This window comes from Bos indicus, chromosome 1, assembly GCF_029378745.1.
Source record: "Bos indicus isolate NIAB-ARS_2022 breed Sahiwal x Tharparkar chromosome 1, NIAB-ARS_B.indTharparkar_mat_pri_1.0, whole genome shotgun sequence".
NCBI classification, from domain to species: domain Eukaryota; kingdom Metazoa; phylum Chordata; class Mammalia; order Artiodactyla; family Bovidae; genus Bos; species Bos indicus.
Window position 1 is genome coordinate 98633998 of NC_091760.1, and position 15412 is coordinate 98649409.

Genomic DNA, 15412 nt, shown 5'->3' on the forward strand with positions numbered 1-15412 from the left:
TTTCTACTCCAGTGGATCTTCCCAACTCAGAGATTAAACCTGCGTCTCCTGAGTCTCTTGCATTACAGGAAGATTCTTTACCTGCTGGGCTATAGAAAAAACAAGAGAGTTCCAGAAAAACATCTACTTCTTTATTGACCATGCCAAAGACTTTGACTGTGTGGATCACAACAAACTGTGGAAAATTCTTCAAGAGATGGGAATACCAGACCACCTTACCAGCCTCCTGAGAAATCTGTATGCAGGTCAAGAAGCAACAGTTATAACTGGACATGCAACAATGGACTGGTTCCAAATTGGGAAAGGAGTACGTCAAGGCTGTATATCGTCACCCCGCTTATTTAGCTTATATGCATAGTACATCATGTGAAATGCTAGACTGGAGGAAGCACAAACTGGAATCAAGATTGCTGGGAGAAGTATCAATAACCTCAGATTTGCAGATGACACCACCCTTATGTTAGAAAGCAAAGAGGAACTAAAGAGACTCTTGATGAAAGTGAAAGAGAGTGAAAAATCTGGCTTAAAACTCAACATTCAAAAAATGAATTCATGGCTTCCTGTCCCATCTCTTCATGGCAAATAGATGGGGAAATAATGGAAACAGTGACAGACTCTACTTTCTTGGGCTCCAAAATCACTGCAGATGGTGATTACAGCCATGAAATTGAGAGACGCTTGCTCCTTGGAGGAAAAGCTATGACCAACCTAGAAAGCATATTAAAAAGCAGAGACATTACTTTGCCAACAAAGGTCCATCTGGTTAAAGCTATGGTTTTTCCAGTGGTCATGTATGGATGTGAAAGTTGGACTATAAAGAAAACTGAGCGCTGAAGAATTGATGCTTTTGAACTGTGGTGTTGGAGAAGACTCTTGAGAGTCCCTTGGACTGCAAGGAGATCCAACCAGTCCATCCTAAAGGAAATCAGTCCTGAATATTCACTGGAAGGACTGATGCTCAAGCTGAAATTCCAAAACTTTGGCCACATGATGTGAAGAACTGACGCATTTGAAAAGATCCTGATGCTGGGAAAGATTGAGGGCAGGAAGAGAAGGGGACGACAGAGAATGAGATGGTTGGATGGCATCACTCATTTGATGGACATGAGTTTGATGGACAGGGAGGCCTGGCGTGCTGCAGTCCATGGGGTCACAAAGCGTCGGACAGGGTTGAATGACTGAACTGAACTGAAGTATCTTACAATGACCCTTTAAGGAGGATCGCTGATGATTTTAATAATGGATACAAAAGAGCATTACAGATACAACTGTTAAGTACAGTCTAACTGGCTATCAGCAAGGAGAGAAGCACAGATGTGTTTGTGTGTGTGTGTGTGTGTGTATGTTCAGTCGCTCAGTAGTGTCTGACTCTGTGTGGCCTCATGGACTATAGCCCGCCAGGATCCTATGTCCATGGAGTTTTCCAAGCAAGAATACTGGAATGGGTTGCCAGTTCCTCCCTCAAGGGATCTTCCCAACCCAGGGATTGATCCCAAGTCTCTTGGGTCTCCTGAATTGGCAGGTGGATTCTTTACCACTACTATTACCTGGAAAGCCCTGAGAAGCACAGATAATTAGGGATGAAAGATAAAAAGGTCAAACCTGGTTGTTAGGGATTGGTGGGCACAGAAAAAGAGGTGACTTTGAAGTATAGATAAGATTTCATCCAAGATAATGAAGGTAAAACAAATTATAGTCTAAGGAACATTAATGATTATAATTACAATTACATTAGTAATACCAGTAATAATAACAGCTATTGATCATTGATCATATGCTATGTGCTATGCATGACTCTAAGTAATTTATATATATTACCCCATTTCATTTTCAAAAAATAGAATGAGTTTATACTGAATTGTGAGACAACTGAAACCCACTGAAAAATTTTGAGCAGAGGAATGAATAATAGCTGATGCTTGGAAAAATTAACAATGTTGAACATAAACTGATGGGTGGGTGAGTGATGGTTAGAATGGGAAGTCATTGTGATAATTCAGACTAGGAGGTAACAAGCATCCACGCTAAGCATCCAAACTACATAGGAATGAAAATCAAGGACCCGATACATTTTGTCAACAAACAGCTACTGAATATCTACTGTGTGTCTGGCATTATGTTAGTTCAGTTCAATTTGGTCGCTTAGTTGCATCCTACTCTTTGAGACCCCATGTACTGCAGCACGCCAGGCCTCCCTGTCCATCACCAACTCCTGGAGCCTACTCAAACTCTTGTCCATCCTGTCGGTGGTGCCATCCAACCATCTCATCCTCTGTTGTGCCCTACACTCCTGCCTTCAATCTTTCCCACCATCAGGGTCTTTTCTCATGAGTTGCTTCTTTGCATCATGTGGCCAAACTATTGGAGTTTCAGCTTTAGCATCAGTCCTTCCAGTGAATATTCAGGACTGATTTCCTTTAGGATGGACTGGTTGGATCTCCTTGCAGTCCAAGGGACTCTCAAGAGTCTTCTCCAACACCACAATTCTTTGGCGTTCAGCTTTCTTTATAGTCCAACTCTCACATCCATACATGACTACTGGAAAAATCATAGCTTTGACTAGATGGACCTTTACTGGCAAAGTAATGTCTCTGCTTTTTATTATGCTGTCTAGGTTGGTCATAACTTTTCTTCCAAGGAGCAAGTGTCTTTTAATTTCATGGCTGCAGTCACCATCTACAGTGATTTTGGAACCCCAAAAAATAAAGCCTGTCACTATTTCCATTGTTTCCCCATCTATTTGCCATGAAGTGATGGGACTGTATGCCCTGATCTTAGTTTTCTGAATGTTGAGTTTTAAGTCAGCTTTTTCACTCTTCTCTTTCACTTTCATCAAGAGGCTCTTGAGTTCTTCTTCACTTTCTGCCATAAGGGTGGTGTCATCTGCTATCTGAAGTTCTTGATATTTCTCCTGGCAATCTTGATGATATTATGTTAGAGGCAGAGGCATTATGTTAGGCTCTGGGCAACAGAGACAAATAAGAGAAACACAATTCTTGCCCTCCTGGCACTTAAAGTTCCCCAATAGGACACCGTAGAGAATACATTCCCTGGCCTGAATAACAAATACTGACCGAAAAATAGTCTTGGTGTGTGTATGTGTGTGTGCGCGCAGGCACATACCTGGCCTTCTACCCCAGTTTTTAGAGCTCTTGGTTCTCAATGATATTTCACCACTGTCTCTGAATTCTCCTTCTTACTGATTGGCAGAGAACACAGTGGGTGGGACAGAGGAAACCCAGCTGCAAGCCAGACAGAGCGGACATCTTTGGGGGTAGCACAGCTTGAGAGAAAAAAAACATTTTTCTTAAAATTCTTCTCTCCATAGGTCAGGGTAAGGATTAGGGCAACTGACATTGGAATGGAAGAAAGAGGATAGAAAAATACTTACAGTTTTCTGTTCCTTAAAGTACAGCCAGACCATCTTCCTCATTGTATGTGGATGTAAATCTAGTCTAACCCATTACACAAACATGAAAACTGTGAAACTCAGTGTTTTGACCTGTTCCCATGAACTCAGAGCAGCTCGCACTCATATTACCCAATTTATTTTCCCAACACTCTTAGTAGGCTGATACTATGAAACTTTCATAGAAACCAACTCAAAGGTTAAGTGACTTGCCCAAAGACACACAGCTAGGAGAAGAAACGGGAGCAGAGAAAGGTCTTCCAGCTCACTTTTTCCACAGTATTAAGGGTCTAAAAACACTCTGAATGGTGTTTCTAGAGCCTCAGGAAAGAAGCTGACCCTGGATTTATTACATAATGTGCTAAATGCTATCTTGAAAGATTGACTTAATTTAAATTGATAAAATAATAAAACATGAATGCCTAATGGTTGAGGTTAATCCCAAAAGCCTTAATTTAGTACCTTAATTCTTTGGTCTAAAGTTAGGAGGAATGAGGGATTTGGCTTTTTGAGACTAATTATAATCAAGATAGTAATTTTTGTTCAGTGATCTAAAAATGCTTATTATCTGAACAACCAGATTGATGTGTTATGTTTTACTATGAATATTCATTTCTCAGTTTTATGAATATATTTACTCATCATTTTTTTCTTGAATGTATCTTTTAATGTATATGCCTCATTGCATTAAATGGCTCAACTTTGGGGGAATAAGAAAGAGAATAATAATGATATTGTATCTCTTTTTCTCTATCAGAATTTTACTTCAACATACTTTATGAAAGTTTTTATTTTATCAAAGTGTTTTCATTTAAACTTGGTATAAATTTTTTGTTGTTGTTGTGCTTTTGCCACAAAATAACCACTCAGCATAATAGCTTAGGACTGAAATACATCAAAACAGAGCAACAAAAAATATTTAAAAATGGCAACCTTAATTGGAGTTTCAGAAATAAATCTCTGAGTGTAATAATTTATTCCCTAGAGCTGTTGTCTCAGCAAAGTATTTCATCTTAGTTTCTGAAGAGCTGCTAGTCATTACTAAATATATTTAAAGTTGAAGCCAAAGAAAAGATCACATTTATTCTGGCCCAACTATATTTATGAGATACTCAATGGTTAAGAGCATCATCTGCATTTTTAAAAGATCAAATAGGCTATTATGTTTGTGTAGTTAATTAATGAAAAGGGAAGTAGGTAATGATTCACTCTGAAAACTTTTCTATCACAGTATCTGGGATCCCATGCTGGAAGGACAATAACGGGGTGCTAATTCTGAACGCACACAGGGCCGTCTGACAAAGACATGGAGATTTGTAGGAAATCAACCCTCCAGCAGTCCTGGCAAGCCAGACTGACCCTAGCAAATGAAAATAATCAAAAGTAATTAGAAGCGTGCTGGACTACTCCTCAGAGAGCCGGGCGGGAGAGTAAACATGCCTGAATCCTTGAGCCACTGCAAAGGCCCATGTCTGAGCTGTTAGGTGCCCTGACCTTGTCCACATAAAGATGTGATTTATGAAGTGCAGGGCACAGCAGCAGGGCTTCTGTCTTCTCCTGGAGAACCAAATTACTGAGGTGGAGATTAACATGCTTTCAGTCGGGCCCATTTCCAGACCAAGGGAAATTTTTTATTTACATTTTTTTTACCTTTAATTTCCTCTTTTCTTTTCTTTCTTTCCTTTTTTAAAAAACAGTTCCCCTACCCGTATAGATTAAAAAGAAAAAAATCAGACAAAGTTCATCAAAAGGAACTAGAAATCTCTCTCCTGAGCAGTGGTGATAATGTATGTTGGTGATCCGACATTCAGACATTCAGAGCTCTTTTTGTTTGTAAACTCTTACTGTGCACCACTCTTTTGCTGGGTCGACCTACCCACCATCACAGAATCCACTTTCAGATTTAGGGAGTCAAGCTTGTGGACTACTCTGATTAAAACGTATAAATTAAAATTAAACAAAATATTCTCTTTGATTCCACGGCTTTCCAATCTAGTTTGTCTTGTCTAAACATGATGTTTCATTACAAGGTTTACCTATTAAATGAAAAGATTTGACAGAAAAAATTGTCGGTGGTCAAGAATTTGGGGCAAGGAAAGAGGAGAGGCAAATTGGAGCTTATGTATTGGGAGAAATATTTATATGTAAATCGGTGGGAAGTCTCTTGGGTCCTAAAGATGCACTTGTATTTTTTTTCTTATCTTTGTCTCAGTTAAGTTAGTAAGATTTTACAAAATCCTATTCTGACATGGAAAAGGAAGCATTGATTTTCTTTTTAAACACACATCAATATCCATACATGAAGCTAATTTAATTAGCAAGCAGTTATTGTTCAGCCAAATGTCAATTTCTCAGATTATTTCATGCTTCTTGATGTGAACTGTATGCAGCAGGATTTAACAGGATTTCCATGAATGAAACTGCACTTGAGCAATGTAAAAATGCACTTGTATGTTCTTGAAAAGCTTAAAAAAGAAAAAAAAAATAAAGAAAGAAAAAAGAAAAAAAAACAGTGTTAAAACAAAAATGTCAGGCTTGGAGTTCAGTGTATATTTAGCCTCCTCAAGAAAGCCAAAACTGCAGAATTAAGGGAACTCTACTTAGGCTGAGGTTATAAAGTGCCTTCCTCTATAAACTAAAAACATAATGTCAGGGTGAATGGGAACATACTTTATTAACTTTATGGTATTGAAAACTGCCAGCAAGTTGTCTTGTTTTTAAATATTGTCCTCTGCAGAGTGTTACAGGGCTGTTTGTCCACAGGAAGCCTATTAAAAGTGGACAGTGCAGTCATTTCATCTGGCTTTGGCTGGACTGCTTTTCTTTCCTTTAATGATGTGCTGGAATGTACCATGCCCATAGGGTCTCCATTAGCAGAACTTTTACTTCTGGGACAACCATGAAGTTTAAGGCTTAAAAGAGGCATCAGCTTACAGTCTTGTGGGAATCACTTGAATACTGGAGCACTAACTTCTTACTGCTTTAACTAATATATTGACTTATTTTAAATAAACAGTTACACAATGAAGGCAGAGCCAGTGGCCTTATTGGAAATCTTTGAGTCTTTTCAAGATTCTGCAGTCCATGCAGATGGGGGGAGGAAGGAAGGGGCCTGAGGAGGGTTTATGCCCTTTTCAGACCAAGAAGAAAACACACTAACCTCTCCCACCCCAACCCTTCCATCAGCCAAAGGTGGATCTTTGCAGCTCCCAGAAATCTATCAAGTCACACTCCAACCTCCTATCTTCCAATGCCTTTTTCCTAGTAAACAACAATTAACAGAACAGGGCAGAAAAATCAATCGGTCTTTTTGGGAAAATGTTCTGAAAATATGGTTCTTTTTTAAAAAGCATTGCCGACAAGTCACTCTATGTGTGACAAATCACTCCGTGCTTTTAAGCTGTACATTTGTTGTATGTTCTATTCTGTCCCCTTAATATTTAGATCATCTGTGCTGATACATGTTTGCAAATTAAAGCTGGTTTGAGATTATAGTAAAACCATTATTTTTAATAGCCCATTTCAAGGGCAACGCTAAACACTGCAGAACCGGCATGTTACTGATTACTGCTGAGCAGACAGCAGCTTTTGCAGATTAATTTGTAACTGGGAACTACTGTAAACAGATTTCACCAGAAATCCCAAGGAATAAAGGAAATTGGTGGTGGTATTTGTCTCCTTATATTTATTTATTGTTTTAGAAACCTCCTGATGGAGAGCGAGTTAACACGGAAGAAAAGCAAGCCCCCCTGCAAAAACCTTTTCCTCCCGGCCCTCCGGCTCCTCTCTCTCCATGTCACTTCTGATCAGGAGAGGCAGGTCGGGGTCTTCTCCTAAAGGGTTATTACTAAAATAGCCAGAGGCTCCTTTCATGATAATTAAGGCTCTTCTAGCTACTCTCACATTTCAGGACCCCATTTTTAAACTTCAAGTTGGGTCGTCAGGAAAAAGCGAGGTGATTGCCTTTCCGTGAAGGTATTATAATCAAAGAGGGGAGGGGTGGGTGGGGGAAGGAGAGAGAGAAGTAAAATTGAGATTTGATGTTTGCCCAGGCCTTTCAGTCTTTCTCACAAGTTATTCAGTGGAGAACAAGACTGATGATGATATTAATAAAATAATAATGATGAGGCTAAATAATCGCCTCTCTAGATCAATCTTTCAAGGACTCAGAGAGAAAGTGTTAACTCTTTTGGCTTTGTCTGGGGAAGCGAATTTGATGCACAGAAATAGCCTTAGCTCAAGCTGGTGTCTGCCGGTCTGGGCTGCAGGGTGCACCGGTACAGGCTTGAGGCTCCGGAAGGCATGGGATCGCGCGCGAGGCGGAGGGCAGAGCCCAGCTGCCCGCGCCCGGCCGTCGGCAGCCGGTTCACCTGGGTGGCTGGAGGCCGCAGATGCCGCAACTTAATCCGGGTCACAACGCCATCTACCGGCTTGATGACACATCTGCAAGTACCCAGACCTTGAAAGTCGCCCCGCCTCCCCCACCCGAACCCAATATAAGGGGAAAAACTCGGAGGCCCTTTCCACGAAATCCTAATTTAGCCAGGAGCTGCCACTGATTCCATACGAACTTTTGTTTATCCACCATCATTTCCTCCTTTTCAGAGCAGCTTTGTAAAGGGCAAGGGGGCGGGGGCCAGAGGCTAGGGCGGGGGACTGGGGCGTTGAGCTCTCTCAGACCCCCTGATCAGGCCGCACTGTCTGAAGCAATCGGTTCCCCCAGATTACTTGTATTTAATACACAATGCATCATAAAACAAATCCCTCATCCTGACAGGAAGAAAATAGAACAGCTCATAGCTCGAGCCGGTCCAATTTATGGCTAAATTAAAAAAAAAAAAAAAAAAAAAGGCTCCTACAATGGGCAAGTTGAGGAAGGGCAGGAAATCAATGGCAGCAAACCGGGAGCTCTTAAAGGTTCTCAAGCGCCGAACTCTATGGGAATATCTGACCGGGTTTTAGGTTATTTACAAAGGATTTTTCCTGTCCTACCTACCACTGCTGTGCGATTTTCCCTCAAACAATGGCCATTATCTGAAATAACAGTTCAATGTCACAGATAACAGGCCACCGAAACGAATTAGTCACCACCTCTTGTCATTTTCTCCCCCTCCCCACATCCCTCCCTTTTGTTACTATTTTTGTTTTTAAATCAGCATTTTGGGGAAATATAGATCGACTAGATTTACACGTCTATTTGCACTTAGAGAAAACAAAAAGGGACTTGTACCGTCTCTCCGTGTGCAGATGAAGTGGAACATAAATGCGCTTTCCATCCTCTCTCTTCACCCCGCCCCCTCAAGTGTCCCTTTTACTCGCTTACTTTGCTTAACTTTCCATTGTTGAGCTAAGTTGGATTTTGCCCATTTGTTTTTATGAATGGAGTTTGTGATTTTAAAAAGCGTTTATTTTCATTTAACCGGTGGATTTCACTAAAATGTCTAAGCTTGGCTAAAGTAAATCCATAGACACTTTTATTTTGCCATGCATTCCCTATAGTCTTTCTTCCAGTGTTGTTTCTGGAATGTGTTGATAAAAACAGAACATATATATTAGAAAATCATTAATCACCGGGTATTAGTTGTCCCCTCAAAAAACACGCATGAGGTTAAAAGTTAAAAAATAATCTGAGTTATCAAAATTCCTTAATTCCACTTTGGGGCGTTCATGATGTTTTAGTTAATGTATTAAAGAATATGACAAAAACTCACGAAACAATTGTCAACCTCTCTCGGCCCATAATAGGCTATCTGGGGAGGTTATATGCAAATAATGTTTCGGATTTTTAAAATCCTTCTAAGAAAAATATGATTTCAAAAGTAGCATATTCTTCTGCTGACCTGTAATGGAGAGAATAGAGTACGAATTTCAATGATAATAATAAATACTTAGCAAAAAACTGGAACCGTCTTTTCCAACTTTTTAGGCTACTGTTTCCTGAGAAAATCTAAACTAATGATATTTAGCATGAGCCACAGTCTCTTTACTCTAAACGTCTTCACCCCCTCCAGCGCCCCACCCCCATTCTCGGAGCACACACCCTCACACCCCGAAAACACTTTTCCACCCCATCACTCCCATCCCCCAATACACACACACACACACACACACACACATACGCACACGCACACACACACTTGTGCTTTCAGGACACCTAAACAGAGGATATTTCCCTGGGGAAAGAAATCCTGCCTGGCGAGATCTCCCCATTGGTTGTTTACCCAGAGAAATCTACATGTTTAAGGGGGATGGTGCATCCGTAATCAGTCTGACCCTATAGGACTGAGTCTTAGCGACCTTTTTGTGACCTCTCCCGCCAGAGGAGGCTGCTGTCACTTTAAAAATTTACTGAAAGAGGAGCCCGTCTGGCTTCCGATCACTCTGGGGCGGCGGGAGATAGCTCCCTTTCTCCCTCTCCCCGGGTTCTTTCTGGATGGCCGAGCAGATCCTCTTTAAAGAGACAGTTCATGAAATAGAAACCCGGCGGCTGAGCTAGGAGTTGCGAAAGGGGACGATCCCGTGAGGGTCTACGACCAGGAAAGGCGCAGCGGAGGATCAGAAAGGGGGCTAGAGCTCCCCTCGCCTCCCCAGGCCCCCCACCTTTTCAAACTCTCCTCCTCCTGCCTGTATCTCCCCCCCCCCACCCCCCTTTGGACCGGGAGAGAGAAGTGGAAGAAGTTTTAGTGGGTTTCAGATAACTTTCATTACACATCGGGCTGATAAGAGCAAGAGAAAGTGAGAAAAGAGGGAGGTGATGTGAACCAGAAGGAATAGCTCGGAGCTCATTTAGGAAGGGGGAAAAAAGCCAAAACACACCAAACCCGGGTCACCCAGACAAGCGGAGACTTCATTTCTGGTCTTAAAAATACACTGTTGGCGGACAATAAATCTGAAACGCGTGGTCCTGGCGAACAGATCCTAGAGACGGACAAAGTTATCAAAGACCATTCGGAAATCGAGACTCGAGGCTTTTTTTTTTTTTAAACATCTCGAAATGTGGCTCGGGATCGTATGAAAGGATTTTCGTGCAGGAAAGCTGGGGGCTGCTGATTATTTTGTTTGTTTTAATTCTTCTGTGATTGCCTTTTATTGCTGAGTTGAGGCCATAGAAATCTTAAGGTAAGAGAACTAAAAAAAAAAAAAAGTCTTGGCGATATGCATAGTTTGTTACTTGGGACAGTTTCCTGCCTTGGCACCCCTTCTCCGGGGCGCCCCCCGCCCCCCAGCCTTCTTTTCCTACTTGCCCGCTGTCTCGCGGAGCCCTGTGCTTATCTACGTTGCCGGGACTGCCGATTTCCTTGTTCCTCCTGTGCAACGGTGCGGTCTGGACGCGTCTCCGGGGTGGGTCGTCCGGCCTTCGGTGGGTCTCTCTGCCGGCTGTCGGCCCTCCTTTCCTCGCGCTCTTCTCCTCTTTCCCCTCCCTCCGTGTGTCTGTCCGTCGGTATCAGGGACGCAGAAGGTGGGGTTGCCAAAATCTGAATTCCTGGCACCGGCCACGCGACTTTGGAGCCGCTTTCGGCCGAGTTCCACCTTGCCAAGTAACAGCTTTGCTGTCCAACATCGTGTGCTGCTTCGCGAGAAAGTCACATTCGGACCCTTTGGCTAGGTTATGGGGATTTTTTTTTTTTTTTTCTTTCGCTGTTGGTTTTTTGAAAGGGCCTTTCTCTAAAGTCCACCTAAAGGGAATTCTTTTTTTTTTTTTTAAGCTATCTTTGGGACTTGACAGCTTTTAAAAACACAGGAGTGTGTTAGATGAAATGACGGAAGATTTGTTGTTACTTTATTTTATTCAAGATTTCCGAGACGATTAAGACATTTGGGAGACAAATGCAGTTCTGTTAGCAAATCAAAAGCGAATAATTCACCCGGGGTCGGGGGCGGGGTGGGGGGGGGGGGAGGTTTCTGGAGAAAGTTAAGCTTTTGTCTTGGGGCAAGAATACAGGGAGTAAGAAAGTTAATATGTTGGTGAAATATTTGAATAATCATATTACATATATGTAAAAAGACATTCTTTGGAAATGAACCTGTTTTTAAATTAATTTCACTGTTGACAGTGGCAATGGCAATAATGTTAACACGGAGTAAAATTACACCTAGTATTTTTATGTGTAGTATATGCAATACTTAACTCTCTGCCCTCTCAAAAAGGGAATGCTGGAAAGCTAGGGGGATAGATGATTTTTGACTTTGAAATTAACAAGTTTTCCACGTCTTTCTGCAAATATGAAATGGAACTGGTGTTGCATTTCACTGACTTCACCCTATTTCCTTCATTAAATATTTCTCTAGTGTGTCAGTAGAACTGCTTTTTTTTTCCTCCTGCTAGTGGAGAAAATAAACAACAAAGATCAACCAGAAATCAAACAAACCAAAAAACAAAACAATCCCAACCTTTTACTATTTTAAAGTGTGTATTGCTGTTGTTATTTGTAATACTTGCAGACATCTGAGGAGAGGGTGAATCTCAAGTTGCCATTTAAGCTGCTCAGCATTGAGAGTTGAAGAAAACAGCTTAAAGTTTGTAATTTTATCAATGAGAAATTGTTCAAATCTGTTCTCACTAGAGAGGCTATTTAATATAGACTTTTTGTTGTTCTTAGTGTGAAAGGTGTCCTTGAAAAAGACTTGATGTGTGTGGGTGTGTATGTGTGTGTGTAGCAATTATTACTCCTATCTTATGTTTCAATTTTTCTTTTTAAAATTGTGGGACTACTTATTGCCCTTTAATTGCCTCATGGCCAAAGGCATATTCATAATGCCTCTTGACTAGAACCCTCAGAACACTGGGCTTCTTGAAGTTTGTGGTGAGTTAACCATTTGAATCTGTAACTGAGTGATTACCTGAATTCTGTGCAAAATTGCTTTGGGTCTATACACTCCAGAGTTTAGTTTTAACTTTTACAGGTATAGATACAGCAGAGTTCTGAGTGGGAGGGGGTTATTTAATTCATCAATTAATGTTCTGGACTATATTGTTTAGTCTTTGATAGGAAACGTCCTCAAGTTTGGGTTAACTGATTGACATTAACATTACCAGACTTTCTAGTTATTCACCATCAGGTCAACAACTCTGCAGCTTTTAATATTGGTGTTTAACAACATTGCTGCTAGTGAATCTGAATAGCCTCCTTTAAGTAGACACAACTTTAAAAACGGACATTTTCCATTTCAGTTTTAGTTTAATAGGTATCCTGAGTAGTGATTAATGTTTAACATAGGTCAAATGTAAAATCTCATGAAAAATAACAATACATAACCATATATAATGATGGCAATTTATTAAAAAATTTTTATATATTGTTTACTTCTTCACAAGCCAGTTTTGGTATTTAACTTACAAAACATTAAACTGAAATATGCATTGGCATAGGGTACCTAAAACTTTAGGTTGACATATTTGTCACGAGTGTTTACCAATTATTTATTTTCATTTGTTTTTCTTTGGTCAGTAGCATCAATGAGACGAATCTTACTCTCTTCTTCAGATAAGGGTGTGATTTGTTTCATGGTAGTGCAATACAAACTAAAAAGGAATTTGACAATATTTAGATTAAAGTTTTTAAATTGCATTAATTTAAAGTGCAAAAATGTGAAAGTATATGCTTACAAGGGAAGACTATCTTAACATAAAATATTGACTTCTACAGTTTAGAAATATTATGTTAATATATGGTGTTCAGTATTTTTTTTTTGTAAAAAAATCACATTGGACAAATAGCACTCTTTTATGAAAAATAAGGAATCTGACATTTTTGAAACCAATTGATCAGTTTTTGTAGTAATTTACAATTGCTTTGTTCCTTTAAAAGCAGTACCGCTGCCACTTCTAAGATAACTTACTATTATTCCTTCTGTATTAATATGCATGATGTCTCACTTCTTTTCTCATAAGGATTCGAAGTAGGAAACATACATTTGAATAAAATATTTTCAAGCAATTAATTATTCTAATGAATGAACTGATACAGAAATCGATTGTTCTCATCTTCTTCTTTCTAGATCTTAGATGAGTTTTGCAATGTGAAGTTCTGCATAGATGCTAGTCAACCAGATGTAGGAAGCTGGCTCAAGTACATCAGGTTCGCTGGCTGTTATGATCAGCACAACCTCGTTGCATGCCAGATAAATGATCAGGTATGTTGTAAAGATTTTCTTGTCTTTCTTGGAGAGCACTAAAGTATCAGTGAAGCCTGAAGAATAAAAATAACAGTGAGTTGCAGTAGACCCTTGTGGCCTGTTTTTTGATATGGTGAAAGGTAATGCCCAAATATAAGATGCAGAATAAAGTAATTTTCAGTATTACTTTCTTTCAGTACTTCTTTTTTGGGTAGTTTCTTCACTTTGTGTTAGTAAAACTTCAGAAATGCTCTATCTAGTCTTCTGTGTATGACTGAATGATTTAAAAACTGAATACTACTTATTAATAGGTACTCTTTATCAGTTTTTCTTTGCCTTCATAATAAGGAGTCATTCATAGAAAGTACTGAACTAATCAAGAACACTGAATTTTTGCAGAAATTGCAAGTAATACAGTTGAAATATATAGATTTTATTTTAAATAGTAGGTAGATATAGATGTATGATCTATGTGTACGGTTATCTGATTATGCATTTGGTTTGCTTAATTATAAACAAGAAACACTTAGATTAATCAAATACGTTTTCTGTTGTTGTTGATGTGAATAGTTTAAAAGTATCACTGCTGGAAATTGCTTTATAGAAGCTCATGTAGTGAGGTTAACTTTAATAACAATAACTATGAAACAAGATCATGAAAATATCATGAAACGTATTCTGCACTCAATAAAGTGAGGTTATGAATCTTGTAACTTAGTATGATAATACCTAAAACAACAAGAAGTTCAACCTGTTAATTTGTGTTTTATAAATATCATTGGGTTAGAATATAATTATACTATCATCATTTATTTCTTTTAAACCAATGGTTACCTAAATCAAATATGTTTCAAAGATCATATTAAATTGGTTGCTTGGCAAATCTACTAAAAAATCACCACCAAGAAAAAGAAAAGTTTAAATTAGATGTTTCCAACTGAAAGCTGGTAAGTAATGCTAGCATCATATGGTCTATGACTCTATTTCAATCATTGTTATGAGATTATTCTTTGGCATTTTACCAGCTACCAGATAATTTTTACTGACTAACCTGTATAAGAGGTAGTAAATTATAAAATTCACTTTAAATGGGAATCATTTAAAAATCTTCAACATATATCAAAAGTAATAAACCAATCAATTGTTTTTTTCCCTTTGCCGTAAGAAAACAAGAGGCATTACTGGAACAAAGTAGATCATTATTAAATTAGCTATTGCTTATGAACAGAAAATATCCCATCTATCATATGAGTTACTGTCACCATCAACAACAAACATTTTTTGAGCACTGACTATTTTGTCGATGTGGGAAATACATAGGTATTATAAATGGGTGAGTTGTGCATGTGATGTTGCTTTAAAAAGTAACTTGAATACCTCAAAAGGCAGTTTTAAGATGAAATAATGTAATTATATCATAATAGTTATTTGGTATTCATATTTACTGACAATAAGAGCTATTTCCTTAAACAGATAGAACTGTTGCAGGACTGGTGAAAAGATGGTTGAAGAATGAGACTTGTGGACAATGTATTTTTTTCATTTAATATTTATGTCTAAATTATTTTTAAAAATATGCTTTTGTCCTTGGGAATTGTGATTCCATTAGAAAGGGAAACTATTTTGTTATTCATAAGTATGAATTAGTTTGCTTATTAGAGTAGGCATTTATAATTTTCATATGGTTACTTTTGAGGTTCCCATTGTAAAATGCATTGCTTTCAAAAGAAAATATGCTGGTCTCATATCTTAATGAATAACATGTTTATGTATTTTAACTGAAGAACCAGGGAAACTAGCTAATCAGGAAAATCATAAAAGACCAATATTAGACATATACTATTATTTCTGTAAGTTCTCATTTTAAACATATATTATGCTGGCAGA

The 15412-nt window shown here is 38.9% G+C and overlaps 1 protein-coding gene across 12 annotated transcripts in view; it reads left to right on the forward strand.

The window, feature by feature from the left end:
- Positions 1-15412, forward strand: part of MECOM (MDS1 and EVI1 complex locus) — a 627727-nt gene that overhangs the window by 548708 nt on the left and 63607 nt on the right. For 8 of the 12 annotated variants that reach the window (XM_019959853.2, XM_019959835.2, XM_019959845.2 and 5 more), the window contains exon 3: positions 13409-13543. In XM_019959853.2, the coding sequence (XP_019815412.2) occupies positions 13409-13543 (135 nt within the window). Of the gene's footprint in view, positions 1-9797; positions 10529-10623; positions 10770-10996; positions 11016-11411; positions 12214-13408; positions 13544-15412 lie in introns of those variants that run through there. The other 4 variants (XM_019959855.2, XM_019959867.2, XM_019959858.2 and 1 more) reach the window with 4 other exon arrangements.